The sequence below is a fragment of the Thalassophryne amazonica genome, chromosome 10 (genome assembly GCF_902500255.1).
Source record: "Thalassophryne amazonica chromosome 10, fThaAma1.1, whole genome shotgun sequence".
NCBI classification, from domain to species: Eukaryota; Metazoa; Chordata; class Actinopteri; order Batrachoidiformes; family Batrachoididae; genus Thalassophryne; species Thalassophryne amazonica.
In genome coordinates this window covers 22,609,427-22,630,416 of record NC_047112.1, presented here as the reverse complement: position 1 = coordinate 22,630,416, position 20,990 = coordinate 22,609,427, and the positions used below count along the sequence as shown (strand labels likewise).

The window sequence follows — 20,990 nt, the reverse complement described above, 5'->3', positions numbered from 1 at the left end:
AAATATGCAGTGTGCAGACATCCACTCGTACTGTCTTCAGTTTTAATAAAAAAAAAAATTCCATCCACATGTACTGTTTTAAAAAAATATGTTCATCCAACTTAAAACACAAAAGAACATGCAAAAGCACCAGGTGGTGCTATATCCTGCACTATATAGCCATGTTGGCCTATCAGAAAAAAGACAAAAAGCTTCATTTTCAGTGGCCTAAAACACAGTTTGAGTTTGGATAAAAAGCCAAAATGCACAGAAAAAGCCATTTTCCATAACATCCCTGTGCGTGTGGACAGAACCTCACAGAGCAAGCTGGAGTCTGTCACAGAAGCCTAAATTGAGGACCTTCAGGTCTAAATTTTGTTTTACACCACAGCAATTTCTACATGTACCGTCACAAATTATGTGAATTTCAAGAATTTTAATATTAAAATACAACCATGTGCAACAGTAATAAGGCTTTTTTTTGCACAATATGACCTCTTTAACCTTTGCAGCTCTATTTTGACGGCAGAAATTAGCAGAAGTTAGTTGATGTTATTTTTCTTCCCTTGAAATGTACCACTTATGCCCCCCTTTTGTGTGTGTGTGTGTGGGGGGGGGGGGGGGCGCAAATGCAGAAGATTGGAGGAGAGATGCAACCTGGAAGTTACAAATAAGTCAGAGTGGGACAAGATAGTGGTAACAGAGTTCAGTAAAAGCTATTTTATTATGTTTGTTCCATCAAATGTATAATTTGTTTCCTAAGAGATTAGACCAACAGAAAGAACAGAACTTTGTGCTCCATTTGTGGGTATTTTAGGCCAAAATATGTACTAACAACAACAACAAAAACCTAATGTGTAGTATATTAGATGTAAAAGCGTCAACTTTTACAACATTTACATCAACTGGATACCTGAAGAAATGACCCAACAACTGTACTCAGAGACTGCAACATTAATTGAACTTGCAAATGTATGCCTGACAAAAAAAGGTGCAAAATATGTGCACATATCAAAGTCAAAGTGTCTTTATTTGTCTCCCTAAGGAGAAATTTGCCTTGGACAGAGGTGTCTGCTACACAACAACATATCCGACACATACCACCCATGCATCAAAGAAATCCTGTCTTGGATTATAGCTTTATGTGCTTTGAAGAACTGTCTCCACACAGTTGTAGGTCCAATCCAATTTCTCATTAATGGGCAGCACATGCTGACACACCTAGTGGAAAGAAGACACACACCAAAACGCTTGATGTATTTCACTAAACAAAAATACAAAACAAAAAAGAAGTTCTTATCCAGAAATAGAGTCGAGTTTGAATGTAGTTTAACCGATAAAATTCTGATTCTTCCAGTGAGAATAACTACAGTTAGAAGAGCGTTCTTGGAAAGGCTTCATACCATCTTCGTCTTGGCCGGCACCTCCACAGCAAACACGCTCAGTCCCCTGCTACTGCAGCAGTTACGACTCTGCTCGTTGCTAACGTGCACTGTCATTTTCTGGTTTGTCTGAAACACAACGTTTATCCGTCACTGAATCAGTCAGCTGCTTCCTAAGGCAAGTGGCAAATATATAAAAAGCAAATATTAAATGACACGCCAGCAGAAATATCGTCACGGTAACCGGATACACCAACCTGCAAATTCAGCTACTTTCCCTCGTATACTTGACATCACAGGGACATTTTTTAGAGCAACGTCTGTTGCTATGGCAATGGATGCGGTGGTTGCATATCAATTACACTTGCAGATAAAGGTCTCCTTGGACTTGAGGAGTGGATCGTGCTGAGGCACAGTATTTGTGCAAGCCTCAGGATCCAAAATAATTGTCATTCTGATCAGATGTCACACTTATAAACACCAAATCACACCATATATAACACGTAAGGACTTGTTTTCAGATAGTACCTCTTAAAAATGTCAAGTGACGGCATTGTGGAAACATCTTGTTTTGAGTCATATCTGACACCAACAGCTCATTTTCGTCTCACCATAAGATTTTTATTACTTGTAAAAGATGTAACACATCCTAATACTGATAAAATAAAGCTTAAAATGAGTTTTCTCAGCTAATGTCAAGACCGTATTACAAATTAAAACACCTTATTACATTTAAAATGTATTATCTAAAAACAAGCCTTTATATCTTATTGAAATTTTATTTAAGTGACTGTGTCTTGGATTTATGAGAGAGTTTATTTTGAAATTAGACAAATATACATAGTAAGGTATTGCATTTTTTCAGTGTAAATGTACTCACTGATATATCAACAGATGAGGTATTCATAATATGGGGTGGAATACCTTATCCTTGCAGCACTGACCCTCTGAGTAAGCTGAATCAGATCTTTGTGTACCTTGTTGGTTATTAAGGAAGAGATCCTGTGGTCTCCTTGGTAGGTGGAGATGAAGACGTTCTCGTGTCCCCGTAGAGGCTTGGGCCCTGTTCTGGTTGTAATGGACTTCTGGAGGGCCTGGTTTAGAAGTTTGGCTCCCGAATCCATGCTGAGTGGCTGGATAGAAGGCTGTGTGCTTTCACAATGAACATCGATCTGGAATGGACAAGCCTGACGCAGACAGAGGCATCCATTTAACTCGTAAGGAGAAAATATATTTTGGTGATTTGTGATATAATGATTTAGTGGTGGGCTGCATTTAGGAAATAATTAACAATTAATCTTAACTGAAAATTAACATCTACTGCATGATGGTATCAATCCCATTTCAGGGGAGAAGTTGCCCATTTTAAAGACTTTTTCCAATAACTTAATGACAGCAGTCTATCTTTTAGAACTCTATCATGTTATCCGAGTGGTATGTGTGTTACTCTTTTCATGCAGAGGTTATGTGTGACTCCACCTCCACTAGTTCCAGCTTGTGGTTGTAGCCCATAGCTTCCAGTGTTACCCACAAGTCTGCAGGGTCTCCATCCTTCTCTGCAGCCTCCATAAGGTTCAGCTCCATGAAGCCCTGCCGTGTCAGCTGGTTCTTTCTCATATCAAAGTTTTCTGTTCCCCCAAAAACACAAAACAATGAAATATGGGCTGTCCCCGAAATATACTAACCCATATGACATCCAGAATCAGCTCAAATTTGAGGTATTATTCATATATCAATCAGAGAAAGAAAAAATATAAAATTAAACAAATGCCAAACCGTGCAACTGCCTGCACTCTGCACTTTTTTTTGCATGTTCCATTGAGCAAGTGGTGAATAGTATTCAGTTATATATATATCATTCATCATTTTATACAATGAGAAAGAAGTTTTCTCTGTAACTAGCAGCTTTCAGGCAAAAGTATTTTGGTAAATGAGACTGACAATTGCGAGGTTTGAACGAGTCATGGATTTGCAATGTTGAATAATGTCCTGCTGACCATCCTGTACATAACAGAAGGATTACCTCTGCAGACGGCCCAGGACTCCTTGTCACACTTCTCCCCGCTGGTCCTCAGTTCAAAGAAATTGTACTCTTCCAGACTGATCAAACCATTCCCATCCAGGTCTATAACCTCAAAGATATCAGACAGCACCTCCCTGTGGCCAAAGTGGTAAAATATCAAAGGAAGAATAACAAGATGTAAAGAATCGTTTTGGTGTTTTAGTCTAGTGTGTGTACACACGGGACACTGTACGGCAGCTGGATCAGTTCAAACATGTTGCACTATAACAAATAACAACAACAATAAAAAGATACATAACCAAACTAACACTTCCACATCAATCCTCCATTAAAGACAGAATAAGGGAGGAAAAAAGGTCAGTGCATGAAAAATAGCATAACACTGGACTTTCCTGCACTGGTAACAGTGTAGGGATTATACAGCAAAAATGTGGAAGAGTGGGTGGGTGTCTGAGTGAGTGGGATAGTCCATCCAACCACCTTGTGTAAGCAAAAGCTCAAAAACAACAAATGCCATCATCTCATAAGAGCATAACTTTGGTAGTTCTTTAGGCGACGCAGACGTCACTTCTTTCCAATTCCACTCATGGATATTTGGGCAGCAAAAACCAATCCATTTCAGCAACTTGAAACAGACTACACTCGCTACAGTACAATGATGTCATCATGATGTCATCATGTTGCTGAACGCCACGTTACACTCCTTTTGTGTAAAACAATCAGTTCAGAGTGAAACATTGATCAAATCATATAAATCTGAAAACGCCAGATTTGTGTCTTTCTGTGGAGAGCTATTCTGAAAGGATGATGTCATCGCCCTGCCTCTCTAACCTGAGCAGCATGTTGTTGGTGTTGTTAACAGTGTAATTTAACAGTATAAGTTAGCATATTATTTTTTTCTTCTTGTTGGTGGCAGGAGAAAGCGCTACCATCCTCCAGCTCAGGCTGAGAAACACAGATAAGACACTGAGGGATGTCTTTAAAAACCCTTAATTTATTCATAAGTAACCACCATCATAAAAAAATTAATGCATTTCCAAACATCATCTTCCAAAAGAAGGGTGCCATGTGTTCTTCATTTTTTTGAAGAAGCATTACAGCACTACATACAGGCCTGGCATATGTACTACAGCATTTTCAAGTTAGTTTCACAGGATCTGTGCGAATGGAGATATGTCTTGAATGGAACACTTGTTGAAAATGACAAAGAAAAAGATTGTACAGGGGAAGTTCAGTTTCAGTGTGGACACGGCCTTAAAACATGGGATGAAATTAAAGTAATAAATGAGGAATTATTTTCTTGGGGATGCTATGACTAATCCAGGGGAACCTATAGTGCCCTAGTACTGCCCCTGGGTCCACGCAACCTTCCAGATTTGTAGACTGTTTGTGTGGAAGAACTGGCCAAAATCACACCTGAGCAAAGCATGTGACTAGTTTCTGCATACAGGAGGCATCTCAAAGCTTCATTCTGTAAGAAGTATTAAATAAATTGCAGTGAGCGTATTCAAGACTTTTCCTTCTGTCATTTCATTTTATCATACATAAATACTTTTGTTACTGACATCTGGTGAAACTTTCATGTCAGTAGGACCTAGAAAAATATATTTACTAACAAAAATGGTGATGTGTTCAATACTTATCTTACCTGCTGTATGTGTATATATACAGTGAGGAAAATAAGTATTTGAACACCCTGCGATTTTGCAAGTTCTCCCACTTAGAAATCATGGAGGGGTCTGACATTTTCATCTTAGGTGCATGTCCACTGTGAGAGACATAATCTAAAAAAAAAAAAAAAATCCGGAAATCACAATATATGATTTTTTTATAATTTATTATAATTTATTATTACAATTTATTATATATAAGTATTTGACCCCCTACCAACCAGCAAGAATTCTGGCTCTCACAGACCTGTTAATTTGTATTTAAGAAGCCCTCTTATTCTGCACTCTTTACCTGTATTAATTGCACCTATTTGAACTTGTTACCTGTATAAAAGACACCTGTTCACACACTCAATCAATCACACTCCAACGTGTCCATCATAGCCAAGACCAAAGAGCTATCTAAGGACACCAGGGACAAAACTGTTGACCTGCACAAGGCTGGGATGGACTATAGGACAACAGGCAAGCAGCTTGGTAGAAGACAACAACTGTTATGATTATTTATTAGAAAGTGGAAGAAACACAAGATGACTGTCAGTCTCCCTCGATCTGGGATTCCATGCAGGATCTCAATTTGTGGGGTAAGGATGATTCTGAGAAAGCTCAGCACTACACAGGAGGACCTGGTCAATGACCTGAAGAGAGCTGGGACCACAGTCACAAAGATTACATTTGTAACACATGATCCTGTCATGGTTTAAAATCCTGCAGGGCAGCAAGGTCCCCCTGCTCAAGCCAGCACATGTCCAGGCCCGTTTGAAGTTCAACAGTGACCATCTGGATGATCCAGAGGAGGCATGGGACAAGGTCATGTGGTCAGATGAGACCAGAATAGAGCTTTTTGGAATCAACTCCACTTACCATGTTTAGAGGATGAGAACAACCCCAAGAAAACCATCCCAACCGTGAAGCATGGGGGTGGAAACATCATACTCTGGGGGTGCTCTTCTGCAAAGGGGACAGGACGACTGCACCATATTGAAGGGAGGATGGATGGGGTCATGTATTGCGAGATTTTAGCAAACAACCTCCTTCCCTCAGTAAGAGCACTGAAGATGGCTCATGGCCACACACAGCCAGGGCAACTAAGGAGGGGCTCCGTAAGAAGCATTTCAAGGTCCTGGAGTGGCCTGGCCAGTCTCCAGACCTAAACTCAATAGAAAATCTTTGGAGGGAGCTGAAACTCCAAACCTGAAAGATTTGGAGAAGATCTGTATGGAGGAGTGGACCAAAAATCCCTGCTGCAGTGTGTGAAAACTTGGTGAAAAACTTCAGGAAACGTTTGACCTCTGTAATTGCAAACAAAGGCTACTGTACCAAATATTAACATTGATTTTCACAGGTGTTCAAATACTTTTTTTTTTAGATTATGTCTCTCACAGTGGACGTGCAACTAAGATGAAAATTTTAGACCCCTCCATGGTTTCTAAGTGGGAGAACTTGCAAAATCGCAGGGTGTTCAAATACTTATTTTCCTCACTGTACATTATATATATATATATATATATACACACACACACATACACACACGTCTGTGTGTAAATAAAAGAGATACACACCTGAACTCCCTGGTGAGGTCCATTTCGCCAGTGTCAGTCCTGTAGACAATCTCAACAGGTTTACTAGCAACATTCTTTCTGCTCTTTTTCTTTAGTCTGCAGCCGCTGGTGAAGGGAAGCAGGCAGTAGTTACCAGCACTCAGTTCCCCTCTCCAAACATACTTCTGCAGAAACACAATATTAAGGTCAGACATCAGTAACGTGGAATGATGCCAAGTAAAAGTAAGTTTGGAGCAGCAAATCGATGACTTGAATGTTTATACCATTGCATACCAGTAGGAGGTACTTTTGCTACAATACCAGACAAAGCCAAGTAACGGGTACTGGCTCGACTCCACCATCGGAAGCAGGAGTGAGGTTCTCTGATTTCTAACTGTATCTGTTACATTGTTTAGCTTTTACTATAAAATAGCTTGTATAAAAACTAACTCCTGCGTTTGGAATCTGTTTGAAAGATGCCAGTGAAGTTTAGAATTGCAGGATCTCAGTATTTGTTGCAACTGCGTTTTGTATCAGGATTCGGTACAGTAGAGAATTACAAAGAAAGTAACAGACTATGAAGGATTGTTCAGAGGTACATCTCACAACACAATGATATACAAATACAAGAATATACTTCTTTGTCCTTTGACTCCGTGAAACAAACTAAAGTGGAGTTGTCTTTGGTTTCTCCCGCTGATGTGACAAAGAGAGCTGTGTCCACTGTCATCCACGCTGAAGGTTTCTCTGTAAAATAACACAAAATCACAACACCACATCATTAAAATTTTGACCTCGCCACTGCTTTACCCTGTAGTAGTCATATATTTCTACTTCAACAGCTTGTGAATATTAGAATACATGACATGACACACACAGTTATTTCATACACTCAACAAAAATATAAACGCAACACTTTTGGTTTTGCTCCCATTTTGTATGAGATGAACTCAAAGATCTAAAACTTTTCCACATACACAATATCACCATTTCCCTCAAATATTGTTCACAAACCAGTCTAAATCTGTGATAGTGAGCACTTCTCCTTTGCTGAGATAATCCATCCCACCTCACAGGTGTGCCATATCAAGATGCTGATTAGACACCATGATTAGTGCACAGGTGTGCCTTAGACTGTCCACAATAAAAGGCCACTCTGAAAGGTGCAGTTTTGTTTTATTGGGGGGGATACCAGTCAGTATCTGGTGTGACCACCATTTGCCTTATGCAGTGCAACACATCTCCTTCGCATACAGTTGATCAGGTTGTCAATTGTGGCCTGTGGAATGTTGGTCCACTCCTCTTCAATGGCTGTGCGAAGTTGCTGGATATTGGCAGGAACTGGTACACGCTGTCGTATACGCCGGTCCAGAGCATCCCAAACATGCTCAATGGGTGACATGTCCGGTGAGTATGCCAGCCATGCAAGAACTGGGACATTTTCAGCTTCCAAGAATTGTGTACAGATCCTTGCAACATGGGGCCGTGCATTATCCTGCTGCAACATGAGGTGATGTTCTTGGATGTATGGCACAACAATGGGCCTCAGGATCTCGTCACGGTATCTCTGTGCATTCAAAATGCCATCAATAAAATGCACCTGTGTTCTTCGTCCATAACAGACGCCTGCCCATACCATAACCCCACCGCCACCATGGGCCACTCGATCCACAACACACATCAGAAAACCGCTCACCCACACGACGCCACACACACTGTCTGCCATCTGCCCTGGACAGTGTGAACCGGGATTCATCCGTGAAGAGAACACCTCTCCAACGTGCCAAACGCCAGCAAATGTGAGCATTTGCCCACTCAAGTCGGTTACGACGATAAACTGGAGTCAGGTCGAGACCCCGATGAGGACGACGAGCATGCAGATGAGCTTCCCTGAGACGGTTTCTGACAGTTTGTGCAGAAATTCTTTGGTTATGCAAACTGATTGTTTCAGCAGCTGTCCGAGTGGCTGGTCTCAGACGATCTTGGAGGTGAACATGCTGGATGTGGAGGTACTGGGCTGGTGTGGTTACACGTGGTCTGCGGTTGTGAGGCTGGTTGGATGTACTGCCAAATTCTCTGAAACGCCTTTGGAGACGGCTTATGGTAGAGAAATGAACATTCAATACACGAGCAACAGTTCTGGTTGACATTCCTGCTGTCAGCATGCCAACTGCACGCTCCCTCAAATCTGGCAACATCTGTGGCATTGTGCTGTGTGATAATACTGCACCTTTCAGAGTGGCCTTTTATTGTGGGCAGTCTAAGGCACACCTGTGCACTAATCATGGTGTCTAATCAGCATCTTGATATGGCACACCTGTGAGGTGGGATGGATTATCTCAGCAAAGGAGAAGTGCTCACTATCACAGATTTAGACTGGTTTGTGAACAATATTTGAGGGAAATGGTGATATTGTGTATGTGAAAAAAGTTTTAGATCTTTGAGTTCATCTCATACAAAATGGGAGCAAAACCAAAGGTGTTGCGTTTATATTTTTGTTGAGTGTATTTTAAAATAAATTTGATTCTTGATTATTAAATTAATGTCATACTGTAACTTGAGATTGCAGCATGGTGGCCAAGCAGTTAGTGGGCTTGTTTCCACAGCAGTAGAATCCTGGTTCAAGACCACCCTGCCCTTTAACCATGTAATGTGGAGTTGTGTCAAGAAGGGAAACCTGTGCTAAATCAACATGCAGATCCACACTGGATCTGCTGTGGTGACCCCATGTAAAAAAAGGAGAATCTCAAAAAACAAACAAACAAACTAGAAGCACTCGGAGAGCGCAAACCTCCGCCAAGGCCATAGGGTCACTGATGTCACATGGAATACCCTTTGGCAAAGAGACTTATTCCATGTCATTTCACGCATCTACCGTCATGTTTCAGATTCAGTGGTTAAACCCTTAGATCTTCAGCAAATGTATTTATAAAAAGAAACTGCATGAACTACACAAGGTTTTTTTTTATTTTCTAATAAGTTTATTCAATGAGGGAAAACAAATGCTAAATTATTGTTGTGTCGTAACTTAATTTTTGTTCAGCCTTTGTGATCCGTCTTAATAAAGTTAGATGCAAAAATGTTGAAAGTGGCCCTATCCTGCAATGACAAAGAATCCTTTAAAAACTTACTGGATCCGGATCGTATTCCGGATCATTACCAAAATTTAATGACTTCTAAGTTAGGCCAAGATACACCCCTGGTAAAAATTTCATTGAAATCCGTTGAGGATTTTTTTGAGTAATCCTGCTAACAACCCAACCAACTGGACGCGACCTCCTTGGCAGAGGTAACAAACAACCCCCCCCCCCCCCCCCTTAATTTACTATAATTTCAGAAACGTTTGCTTGTTCCCCAGCTCTTTCCAGATCCCTTGGCCGATTTAAACCAAACTTGATGACGGTTTGTTTTGGAAATATGTTCAAGGTCATTGGAGTCTAAGGTCAAATGATTATTCTCACTCACATGGCCACCAAATTTGGCACACACATATTATGTTGTTGGGTTCTGGAATTACCCATGATCACATTTACCAAAGGTCAATCATTGGGGTTAATGTCATTGAGGACAAAGGTCAAAATTTAAATTTTTGACTTCAATTTACATCAAACCTGGCACACATATGTAGATGCGTTCTGGAATTGTATGAATGAAAGTTGGCCCCAAAACAGCCATCCAATAAAAAATTATTTTGATAAAAGTCAAGAAATGTAATTTCCAACCCAATTTGGACCAAATGCAGAGTCCACTTTGATGGATTACAGAACTGCCCTGGCAAGGCCAGCCAGAGGCCAGTGTCAAGGTTAATGGAGGCAAATGTCAGATTGCTGTAGCCATTACTGTCTTCATGTCCATGGGTTCGGTACCATTTCCAAGTCGTAGGAGTCGTACTACTACGACTAATAATAATAATAGCCTTATTTAGAAAGTGCTTTTCCAGATGAACTCTAAGGGCCCCTTCACACAAAACACGAAAGATGCAGAAACCGGAAGAAAATCCATAAACCAAACACAAAATGCGTAACCACAAAACATTCCACCTGCTGTTGTGAGTGACGCACAGTCGCCCAGGCGTGCACAACACACTGGCGACGGTTTTGTGCATGTGCACAGAGTGTGAAAAGCTGGAATGTGTTGCACCACATCACACCTCTGCTGTGGAGAAACAAAATTCCAAACCACACACACCATAAAAAAACACCACATTTTATTGAATCCTTCTTATCGAGCGGACAATACAAGTATGAACCATCTGTTCCTCTGTAGATGACCCATGGTCACAGACGTACAGTCATGAAATGACATGAATGAAGCAGAGCGCTCTTATGTACACATCTGCTGGCCTGGCATGTTGGCCTTGCATGCGTGTCCGGCCCGACATGCGTGTCCTGTGGGTGGTGCGCCGCAGGACAGACAACGCGTCATGTGGACCAGAGCTCACATGGGTGAAATGACATTCAGATCACCAGATCACCCGCTGCGTGTTCACATAATCTGACAGTCCATTTCATCTGGGACAGCCTGTCAATGTGCGCGCCGTGCGCTAGCTCACTGCAGCCCGTCGCAACAGCGATATACAGTGTGAGCCAATAAAATGTTACCACTTTTTGATCGTATACAAGTTTTTGAAATGAGAACTTATTCAAAAAATTTTATTTACAGACTTGTAACAGAAGCATCAAATTAACACAGAGAACTCAAGTGCCTGACATCAGCCAATGAACTCTTCCAAATTGGTGCACAATGTGTAAAAACTCTACCACCTCCTGTCTTCTTAACCTTAGGAACAGGTCAGGCCACTGAGATCAAAGTGTCATCACATATGGCGCAACCAGCTCATAGTAATATCACCCCCCCCCCCCCCCCCCCCCAAACACACACACAAAAAAAAACAATCTGTGCTTGTTCCTAACCTCTGAGCTTCATGTTTAGGTATATCGATTATTACAATTAGATCAATGTGTGATGTAGAACTGACAGTACCAGGTGTGTGGCTGAGCCTCAGTGGTTGGATGGTCATGTAGACATTGGTCCTCTGGGCCAGATGGAGGTTGTACTGCAGAGAGCTGATACTCCCATCATCCTCCACAAAGAAACAGCCCTTCATGTTAGTCTGATTCCACTCCTGAAACAGTGTGAAATGGGAGATTCATTCAATAAGCTGTTGAATCAATGATTTTTTATTGCCTTGATAATAACGTATCATAACAAAAAGACAAGAAGGAAAAACAAAGAAAAAAAAGACAAGATGGAAACACATATTGCTGCCCATCAGATCCAGTTAATCCAGATTGGGAGACATTTGTGGACACATATCCGATTTGTCTTCTTTTTTCCTGTTTTTAGTTATAGCTGGAGTTGCGTCAGGAAGGGCATCCGGCGTAAAACTTGTGCCAATTCAACATGCAGATCCACCTTGGATTTGCTGTGGCGACCCCAAGTGCAAACAAGGGAGCAGCCGAAGGGACTTACTAGTTATAGCTGGAGCAGAACCTAAAATGTTGAGACTGACCACATATTGTGATGGTAAAATGTGCTTTTGGTATAGAATCTGGTTCACAGTGGAGAGCAGAGCCACAGTAACCAAACTGTTGAAAAATAACTCTGTATATATATATATATATATATATATATATATATATATATATATATATATATATATATATATATATATATATATATATATATATATATATATATATATATATATATATGTATACACATACACACAGTGAGGAAAATAAGTATTTGAACACCCTGCAGTTTTGCAAGTTCTCCCACGCAGAAGTCATGGAGGGGTCAGAAATTTTCATCTTAGGTGCATGTCCACTGTGAGAGACATAATCTGCATACAGGAGGCATCTCGAAGCTTCATTTTGTAAGAAGTATTAAATAAATTGCAGTGAGCGTGTTCAAGACTTTTCCTTCTGTCATTTCATTTTATCATACATAAATACTTGTTTTGTTACTGACACATTATATACATATACATATATACATATACATATATACATATACATATATACATATACATATATATATATATATATATATATATGTATATATACACACACACACACACATTATAAAACAGTAGAATTCAGGTCTAGTCTAGTATCTGACTGAATTCAGAAGATGACCAACCTGAGATGAATTCCTTTTGAAGTCATTAGCAGTCATAAGGGTAAAATTAATCTTTATTTAAAATAAATAAATAAATAAAAATCCAGACGCGGTAGTGGATCTGGATGATGTCACAGGAGAGACAGAGCCACAGTGTCACCTTGCCAAGTGTATAAATTTCATTTCATTGGTGGCTGGGACCAATCAGTAGAAAATGTCCTCATCAGATGAGTGATATATATATATATATATATATATATATTACACTGCAAAAACACTGAGGTATACTACATTATATTTTATATCAAATTTAGAACATAATAATCTGTTTTACCTCACACTTTTGTGAACTATCCCTGCAGGCTTGTGATGGGTGGCTGCATTTTAAATCCCAAATCAATTCCCAGAAAACTGCTCTGGAAACAAATTGACAAGAAAATGCTTTTATTCATTCAATAGAAACCAAAACTAATTTGCGGTTCTTATTAAAAGCAGAATAGATCATGTGATGAGAAAGAATATTTTGGCATGAAAAGTGAATTAAACAGTCAATCATAGCACCGAGATTCCTTACTTGAATAACAGAAACCGCCACTGTGATAATTAACAGTCCAACCTTCAGGGGGCATGTTCATTATTGCATGCTAATAGTTTGTCATTTCAGCAGTAAATAAACAACTGCTGTAGCCATGCAGACCCAGAGGAGGGCAGACGTGTTACACCAGATTTCAGCTCAAGGCAGAAGTAACACTCTCTCGAGGATGTGATACGGCAAATTGAAGTGTATTTAACTTTGATAACTACAGCTCTTCTAATCTTACACTGGCAGTCATTCAAAACTATCAAGACCCTACTTTAGCATTATTTATGAATCCTAATATTTCTTTCCTTCTGAAATCCTATTGCTGCCTCATCTAGTGGCACAACAAAAATTAGGTTGTAATCTGACATTGAACAGGAACATCAAAACAAGTAAGTTTTCCTTCTGCTCATTGGAGACACATTAAACAAAAACACAGTTGATGTGGACGCGCGGTAAGAGGACACTGAGGGCTGAGCAAGGCTGGAATAGGCTATATATCCTTTTAGTGAACAAATACATCACCACATTAAACAAAGGAAGGTCCATAAAGACGTAACATGCCACTCCTTTAGACAAAACCCATTTTCTCAAAAGTATTTATCTTTGGCTGTGAGAGGCATAAAAGATCAAAACATAACACGTTGATGGTTTGTCCAGACAACATTAAATGAAGGAAATTGCCACAGGCACCCATCCACTGTTTAAAGGTCTGAGAAATAACGCTCCCATAGAGAGAGGGTCAGCCCACAGACTAATACAGGCACTGTCACCTCCTGCAGCCACAGCCATAATTTACTGCAATACCTAATGTCGCAAGTCACCAAACCAGCCACAAACACAACACATAACCGTAAAAGGGAACTCAGAGAGCACAAACCTCCAACAAGGATGAACAAGCCTCCAATTTTTTGTTGTGACTAACAGCATTAATGCATATTTGTTTTCTCATGTAGGACAAACAGGAACTTCATTAGCACTACCCTCATCTGCAAACCCATATATTTTCACTAAATAATGAATGATGAATAATGAGTTACATAGCGTGTTTTTGTTTTGGTACGAGTGGAGTTATTCAAGAAACATGGGAGAATAGTGGGTCTTAGAGGCAGATCATTCAGCTAACAAGACTCATCTTTGAGCGTGGTGCTAATTTCAAGACATTCAAAATTTAGTAAAAATAGAGCGGGGTGATTTGTGTATGAGGTACTACAAGGACAAACCTATTACAGACCCGTTGTCCGAGTACCTGGCGGCTATGAGGACAGGACAGGCTACCTGCAACAGAGCAGGTTCCACGCTGAGAAAGCCCTTGAAGCCTTTTTTTAACATCTGTTTCCTGTAATTCCTTCAGAAGACCATCTTATACGTGGCTCATTATTCAAATAATCCCTGAAATTTCTGACAAATCCATATGTGGCTCTATATTCATTGCTTTATTAGTCAGTGTGACCAGGCCTGAAGAGATTATGATCCTGAACATCTGTCTGCCACTGGACACGCTTAATTATTAAGATCATTATTAGTTTTTCAAAAATATCAAACATTACAAACAACACAAAAATTGAATAAGTTCTTCATCAAGATAAGATTTATCCTTCAACCACGTATCGAGGAGCTTGGCTGAAAAAATTTGAGCATTTAATTTAAATGTGAGGAAAAGAGAAAGTAAAATTGCATTATCCAGAATCCACATCAAGGTCCAAAATTTCAGACATGCTTCTTCTTATTAAGAGAGATAATTCCACTACCTTTTGTCAAGACAAGCTGAAACCATTTTGAGTAATGCTGATAACAGTCTGACAAACAAACCAACAAAGTGATCACGCATTCATGGGGGAAAAAAAACTAATCAGACTTCAACAGAAAATTAATAAAATACCATGAGAATTAGTTAAAAACTGTCACGATCAAGTTTCTATTTTTTACGGTGAAAACAACATAGTCACACAAGCAGGGCACAATCAGGCACACACGGACAAAAACACAGACGATTTCGAACCACCACTTCCAAATCAGCCTGTGGCAGTAAGGAATACAACACAACGAGGAGACGTAATCTCCAGGTGCACATTTTTTTTAGAACACCAAATCATGTCTGGCCTTTTCCAATCTCAACATGGTGCTTGAATCTGAGAGACGGAAAACGGGCAATTATTTATTTATTCCTTTTCTTTGCTGCAAAGAAAACCAGACACAGTTAAGCCACAAAGAGTGAAAACAAAGAGTATGGGATCGATACACTATAAATCTACTCTACTCACTCTGTAGTGAAATTCACTGATCACAAGCACTAGGTTACAGCGACAGCAGCAGAGCACCAATGTTATGTCACATTAGGGACTGACAACACAGTTAGTTTATCCATGTGGTCTTTTTTAGTCATCTGCTGGATTGTTCGTGGATGCTGGACTGATGATGGAGTAGCTGCAGACGAGTGTGCTCATCAGTCAGTGAGACAGTTTCCACACAGAAATGCACTAAATCAGAGAAGTAAACCATTATTTTCTGGCAGTTACCTTTGAAACATCAAGTAACAGTCATACGTACATCTCCTTTACATTCCCTTTAGAAAACTGTGTATCCCCTTCTTTATTCCACAGTCCGTGTCATAGACAGTAGGCATGTTTGATGGAACAAATGGGAGTCCTAATACGGCTTTCTGTTCCATACCTACTTAAGTCTAAAACAAGCCGTTTCAAGGCAAAAATCTGTTAATTGCAGGAGAGACATAACAGAAACAGAACTGAGAAACCTTGATGATTTTTAACACTAAACAATGATATTTAACTATACAATATATTAATGGGAGTGCCCTTGCATGGATGGCGTCATACCTAACCAGTCGTTCTCACTGTTTTGTACAGTACTATAACCTTAGTGACATGAAATTTGGGGTTCCACAGGGGTCCATCTTAGGCCCCCTGCTTTTCTCCCTTTATGTAGTTCCCCTTGGGCACATATTGCCGCATTTTGGGACTATCTTTCATTGCTATGATGATGATACTCAGTTATACATGCAGATAACTGCTGGTAATCTCATTCACATACAATCCTTAGAAGATTGCCTTGCATCAGTGAAAAGCTGAATGTCTATCAACTTCCTTCTTTTAAACTCTGATAAGACTGAAATGATGGTTCTTGGTCCAGTGAGACACTGGCATCAATTTGACCAGCTAACACTTTGCCTAGGCTCACGTGTCATACATCACACTGACAAAGTGAGGAACCTTGGGGTAATTTTTGATCCTTCATTGTCCTTTGGCCTCCACATTAAAAATATTACTAGGACTATTTTCTTCCACCTGCGAAATATAGTGAAGATTCCTCCCATCCTGTCTATGGCTGATGCTGAGACCCTGATTCATGTATTTGTTTCTTCTAGACTGAACTACTGCAATGTTCTATTTTCTAGTTTACCGCAGTCCAGCATTAGGGGTCTCCAATTGGTTCAAAATGCTGCTGCCGGCCTTTTGACACAAAGAAGAAAGTTTGACCATATTACATTTTGGCATCTCTTCACTGGCTTCCTGTCCCAGTGAGATCACATTTTAAGGTTCTGCTACTAGACTATAAAATTATTCACGGACTGGCACCTCCCTACCTCGATGACTTAATTAAACTCTACATACCGGCCCAGGCTTTGTGTTCTAAGGGTGCGGGACTACTTTGTGTCCCTAGGGTGAATAAAAAGTTTGCGGGTCACACAGCTTTCTCTTATCGTGCCCCTGTTCTGTGGAATAATCTCCCTGCATCAATAAAAGTCCGATTCTGTAGAGACTTTCAAGTCCAGACTTAAGACACACTTATTTTCCCTTTTCGTATAGCTAGCATACTGGCATATTATGTTACTATGCTTCTTACTCTTTAAAATTCATTTTATTAGGAAACAGAGTGGGCCGTGGCCTCAACGTTATCTAAAGTCTGGGCTTTTTAGTGAAGCTTAGGGCTTGTAGCTGGTGATCACCTTAGTATTTCTTCTGTTTTTCTTGTTGCTTAATGGTGACAAATTATACTGTATTTGTTGTCTTTCTGATGCCTGATTCTGTTTTTTTGTTTTTTTTTTAATCTCTGTTTGAGGTGCGGTTCCATCCAGAGATGGGAGTGGTGTCTGTTTCTGTAACCCTCCCGTCCTGTGCACCGGCAACACTTCCTGTATATTCGTTTTGTGAATTGCTTTGTAAATTGTGTCAGTAGCATGACCCAAGCAGAGGGTCACCCCTTTGAGTCTGGTCTGCTTGAGGTTTCTTCCTCAAATCATCAGAGGGAGTTTTTCCTTATCACTGTCGCCTGTGTGCTTGTTCTGGGGGTTGAAAAGGTTAGACCTTACTTGTGTGAAGTGCCTTTAGACAACTTGTTGTGATTTGGTGCTATAAAAATGAAAATAAATTGAAATTGAAATATAGCTCCATCCATCCATTCATTTTCTTCCGCTTATCCGAGGTCGGGTCGCGGGGGCAGCAGCTCAAGCAAAGCCGCCCAGACCTCCCGATCCGCACACACCATCCCCGGGTCCTCCGGGGGAACCCTGAGGCGTTCCCAAGACAGCTGAGAGACACAGTCCCTCCAGCGTGTCCTGCGTCTTCCCCGGGGCCTCCTCCCGATGGGACGTGCCTGGAACACCTCTCCAGGGAGGTGTCCAGGTGGCATCCGGAAAAGATGCCCGAGCCACCTCAGCTGGCTCCTTTCGACGTGGAGGAGCAGCGGCTCGACTCCGAGCTCCTCCCGAGTGACCGAGCTACTCACCCTATCTGTAAGGGAGCGCCCAGCCACCCTGCGGAGGAAACTCATCTCGGCCGCTTGTACTCGCGATCTTATTCTTTCGGTCATGAGCCAAATCTCATGACCATAGGTGAGGGTCGGAACGCAGATAGATTTAAAACACTATTTTACACAACGCGATACTGAAATCGCTTATATATGCTTCTTATACAATGAGGGATATTTAGGGTCATTGTTATATCCATTTGGATGCCTCCTGGGGGGGGGGGGGGGGGGGGGGGGGGGAGATTACCTGTAAACCTGAAGGCTCTGCTACTGTTTTAGCGCCACTTGCTGACACTGTGATTGAGTTGGTCATGGACAATCGTCTGCTGCGAGCGGAAGGAGGACGGGAGGATGGTCGATTGTCTGAAACATACATGCAAATTCAAAGTGAGGCACAAAGTCATATCACAAAATGCATGTTCCCAAATGACTCTAAATAAATGAAACCATAAAAATTCTACCAGAAAAAGATGGACTAATTAGAGAGATGCAGCCTTCACCGTTTCAAACACACATTCAGAAAAGAAATATTAGTGACAAACATACTTGCCACTATAAACTAGCCTTCATTTTTAGGTTCAAATAAAAATGGGTATCTGGGTTGTGAGAAAACATGAGCTCTAGATCGACAGCCTTTAATTAATAATGGGGGCATTTTAAATTACAAACGATACAACTGCACCCGCTCAAATCCATTATCTTGCACAACTTTTATATGAACACTATCTGAAGCCAGAAAATGTCAATTCTGTAATGAGGAGACTGATTGTCTCTAAGCCCAGGAAGTCGAGATGCCACGTAATGCAATAGGCCTAAAAGCAAATTACCAAAGCAGTGAAATAATTAGTGCCAGTGTCATCGTATTTGCCATGGATCTGCTTTGTATTGACTGTAGTATTTCAATACAGAGGAACAAATTACAAATCCTGTGTGAATGTGGACAAAGATGGTCTGAAACATGAATTAACAAATGCTTCAATGTGCTATACTGAGTGCTTGTATCACGAGTGGATAACTGCTGCTGGAAAATGACTACTATCAAACTAAAGACATCAGTTATCTGGTAAATGCTGTCATGGCTTTAATGTTTGGCAAACCACAATAACGTCATAATACCGTAAGTCTAACATTCACACAGTAAGACAGGAAACAACAGGACTAAAGTTTTGGACCTTCAGTCTTCTGCAAAGCTACTGGCATCACCAAACACCTAACCTTCTTGACTCCATAAGCTCTTTCCAGGCATCTCTTGATCTCAAACACTGAGAACCCAGACACATGAATGTCACGACTGAGTGAATCTTTTCACAGGTTTGACATTTTCACCATCCAAAAAGTCATTGAAAACCTGGATACTGATTGTTCTTCCTTGAAAAACACCAGAGGGCATTTTTCTTTACCACTGTTCCCTACATGCTTGCTCACAGGGGTGGGTAACGCTGGACCTTACCTTTGTGAAGCACCTTGGAGTGACTTATGTTGTGATTTAGTGCCATGTAAATAATGTGAACTGAAACTGAATTGAAACTAAAGAAGCTAAACACTGACCTAAGGCAAGGATGTCTTTGGTAGGAGAGGTGATGGTATAGTGGTTAAGCGTTGGGCTTGAGACCACAGGATCCTCCGTTCAAACCCCAGCCTGACTGTGTAGTGAGCGCCTTGCGTGGCAGCACCTTGACATCGGTGTGTGAGTGTGTTTGTGTAAATGGGTGAATGTGAGGCATAATTTGAGTGTCTGATGCAGATGGAAAAGCGCTATATAAATGCACTCCATTTACCATCTACCAGGACTCTTCAGAGTACCTCTGGAATAAGTTTGTGTCAAATGAAAGGTTATATCTGGAGATTCAGTTGAGAAGTATCACGCATTGTGAGAAAGCGTCAGGACTTCGACATTTTGGCCATGTTATATGCTTCTTCTGCGTGCGTGATCTAGCACATTGTACTTGAGTGTTGAAGAACACAGGAGCTGGAGAAGGCGAAGGAGACACTCGTTTCACCTGGCTGCTGCAGATGGATGGTTAATTTCAAGATCAATCAATCAATTCAATCAATTTTATTTATATAGCGCCCCAAGGCGCTTTATATTGTAAGGCGAGGCCATACAATAATTACGTAAAAACCCCAATGGTCAAAACGACCCCCTGTGAGCAAGCACTTGGCGACAGTGGGAAGGAAAAACTCCCTTTTAACAGGAAGAAACCTCCAGCAGAACCAGGCTCAGGGAGGGGCAGTCTTCTGCTGGGACTGGTTGGGGCTGAGGGAGAGAACCAGGAAAAAGACATGCTGTGGAGGGGAGCAGAGATCAATCACTAATGATTAAATGCAGAGTGGTGCATACAGAGCAAAAAGAGAAAGAAACACTCAGTGCATTATGGGAACCCCCCAGCAGTCTAAGTCTATAGCAGCATAACTAAGGGATGGTTCAGGGTCACCTGATCCAGCCCTAACTATAAGCTTTAGCAAAAAGGAAAGTTTTAAGCCTAATCTTAAAAGTAGAGAGGGTGTCTGTCTCCCTGATCCGAATTGGGAGCTGGTTCCACAGGAGAGGAGCCTGAAAGCTGAAGGCTCTGCCACCCATTCTACTCTTACAAACCCTAGGAACTACAAGTAAGCCTGCAGTCTGAGAGCGAAGCGCTCTATTGGTGTGATATGGTACTATGAGGTCCCTAAGATAAGAAGGGACCTGATTATTCAAAACCTTATAAGTAAGAAGAAGAATTTTAAATTCTATTCTAGAATTAACAGGAAGCCAATGAAGAGAGGCCAATATGGGTGAGATATGCTCTCTCCTTCTAGTCCCCGTCAGTACTCTAGCTGCAGCATTTTGAATTAACTGAAGGCTTTTCAGGGAACGTTTAGGACAACCTGATAATAACGAATAACAATAGTCCAGCCTAGAGGAAATAAATGCATGAATTAGTT

General features: G+C 40.9%; 1 protein-coding gene across 2 annotated transcripts in view; it reads right to left on the bottom strand.

Moving 5' to 3' along the window:
• The window catches only part of LOC117518431 (phosphoglucomutase-1-like), a 70,757-nt gene that overhangs the window by 35,382 nt on the left and 14,385 nt on the right, over positions 1 to 20,990 (bottom strand). The window contains exons 5-13 of one of the 2 annotated variants that reach the window (XM_034179549.1): positions 18,313 to 18,428; positions 11,579 to 11,720; positions 7,233 to 7,342; positions 6,617 to 6,780; positions 3,385 to 3,518; positions 2,841 to 2,989; positions 2,339 to 2,548; positions 1,383 to 1,490; positions 573 to 1,200 (exon numbers count right to left, since the gene is read on the bottom strand). The exons of the other annotated variant lie outside the window; for it this stretch is intronic. Coding sequence (XP_034035440.1) covers positions 1,120 to 1,200; positions 1,383 to 1,490; positions 2,339 to 2,548; positions 2,841 to 2,989; positions 3,385 to 3,518; positions 6,617 to 6,780; positions 7,233 to 7,342; positions 11,579 to 11,720; positions 18,313 to 18,428 — 1,214 coding nt within the window. The 3' untranslated portion in view covers positions 573 to 1,119. Of the gene's footprint in view, positions 1 to 572; positions 1,201 to 1,382; positions 1,491 to 2,338; positions 2,549 to 2,840; positions 2,990 to 3,384; positions 3,519 to 6,616; positions 6,781 to 7,232; positions 7,343 to 11,578; positions 11,721 to 18,312; positions 18,429 to 20,990 lie in introns of those variants that run through there. 2 annotated transcript variants of the gene reach the window in all.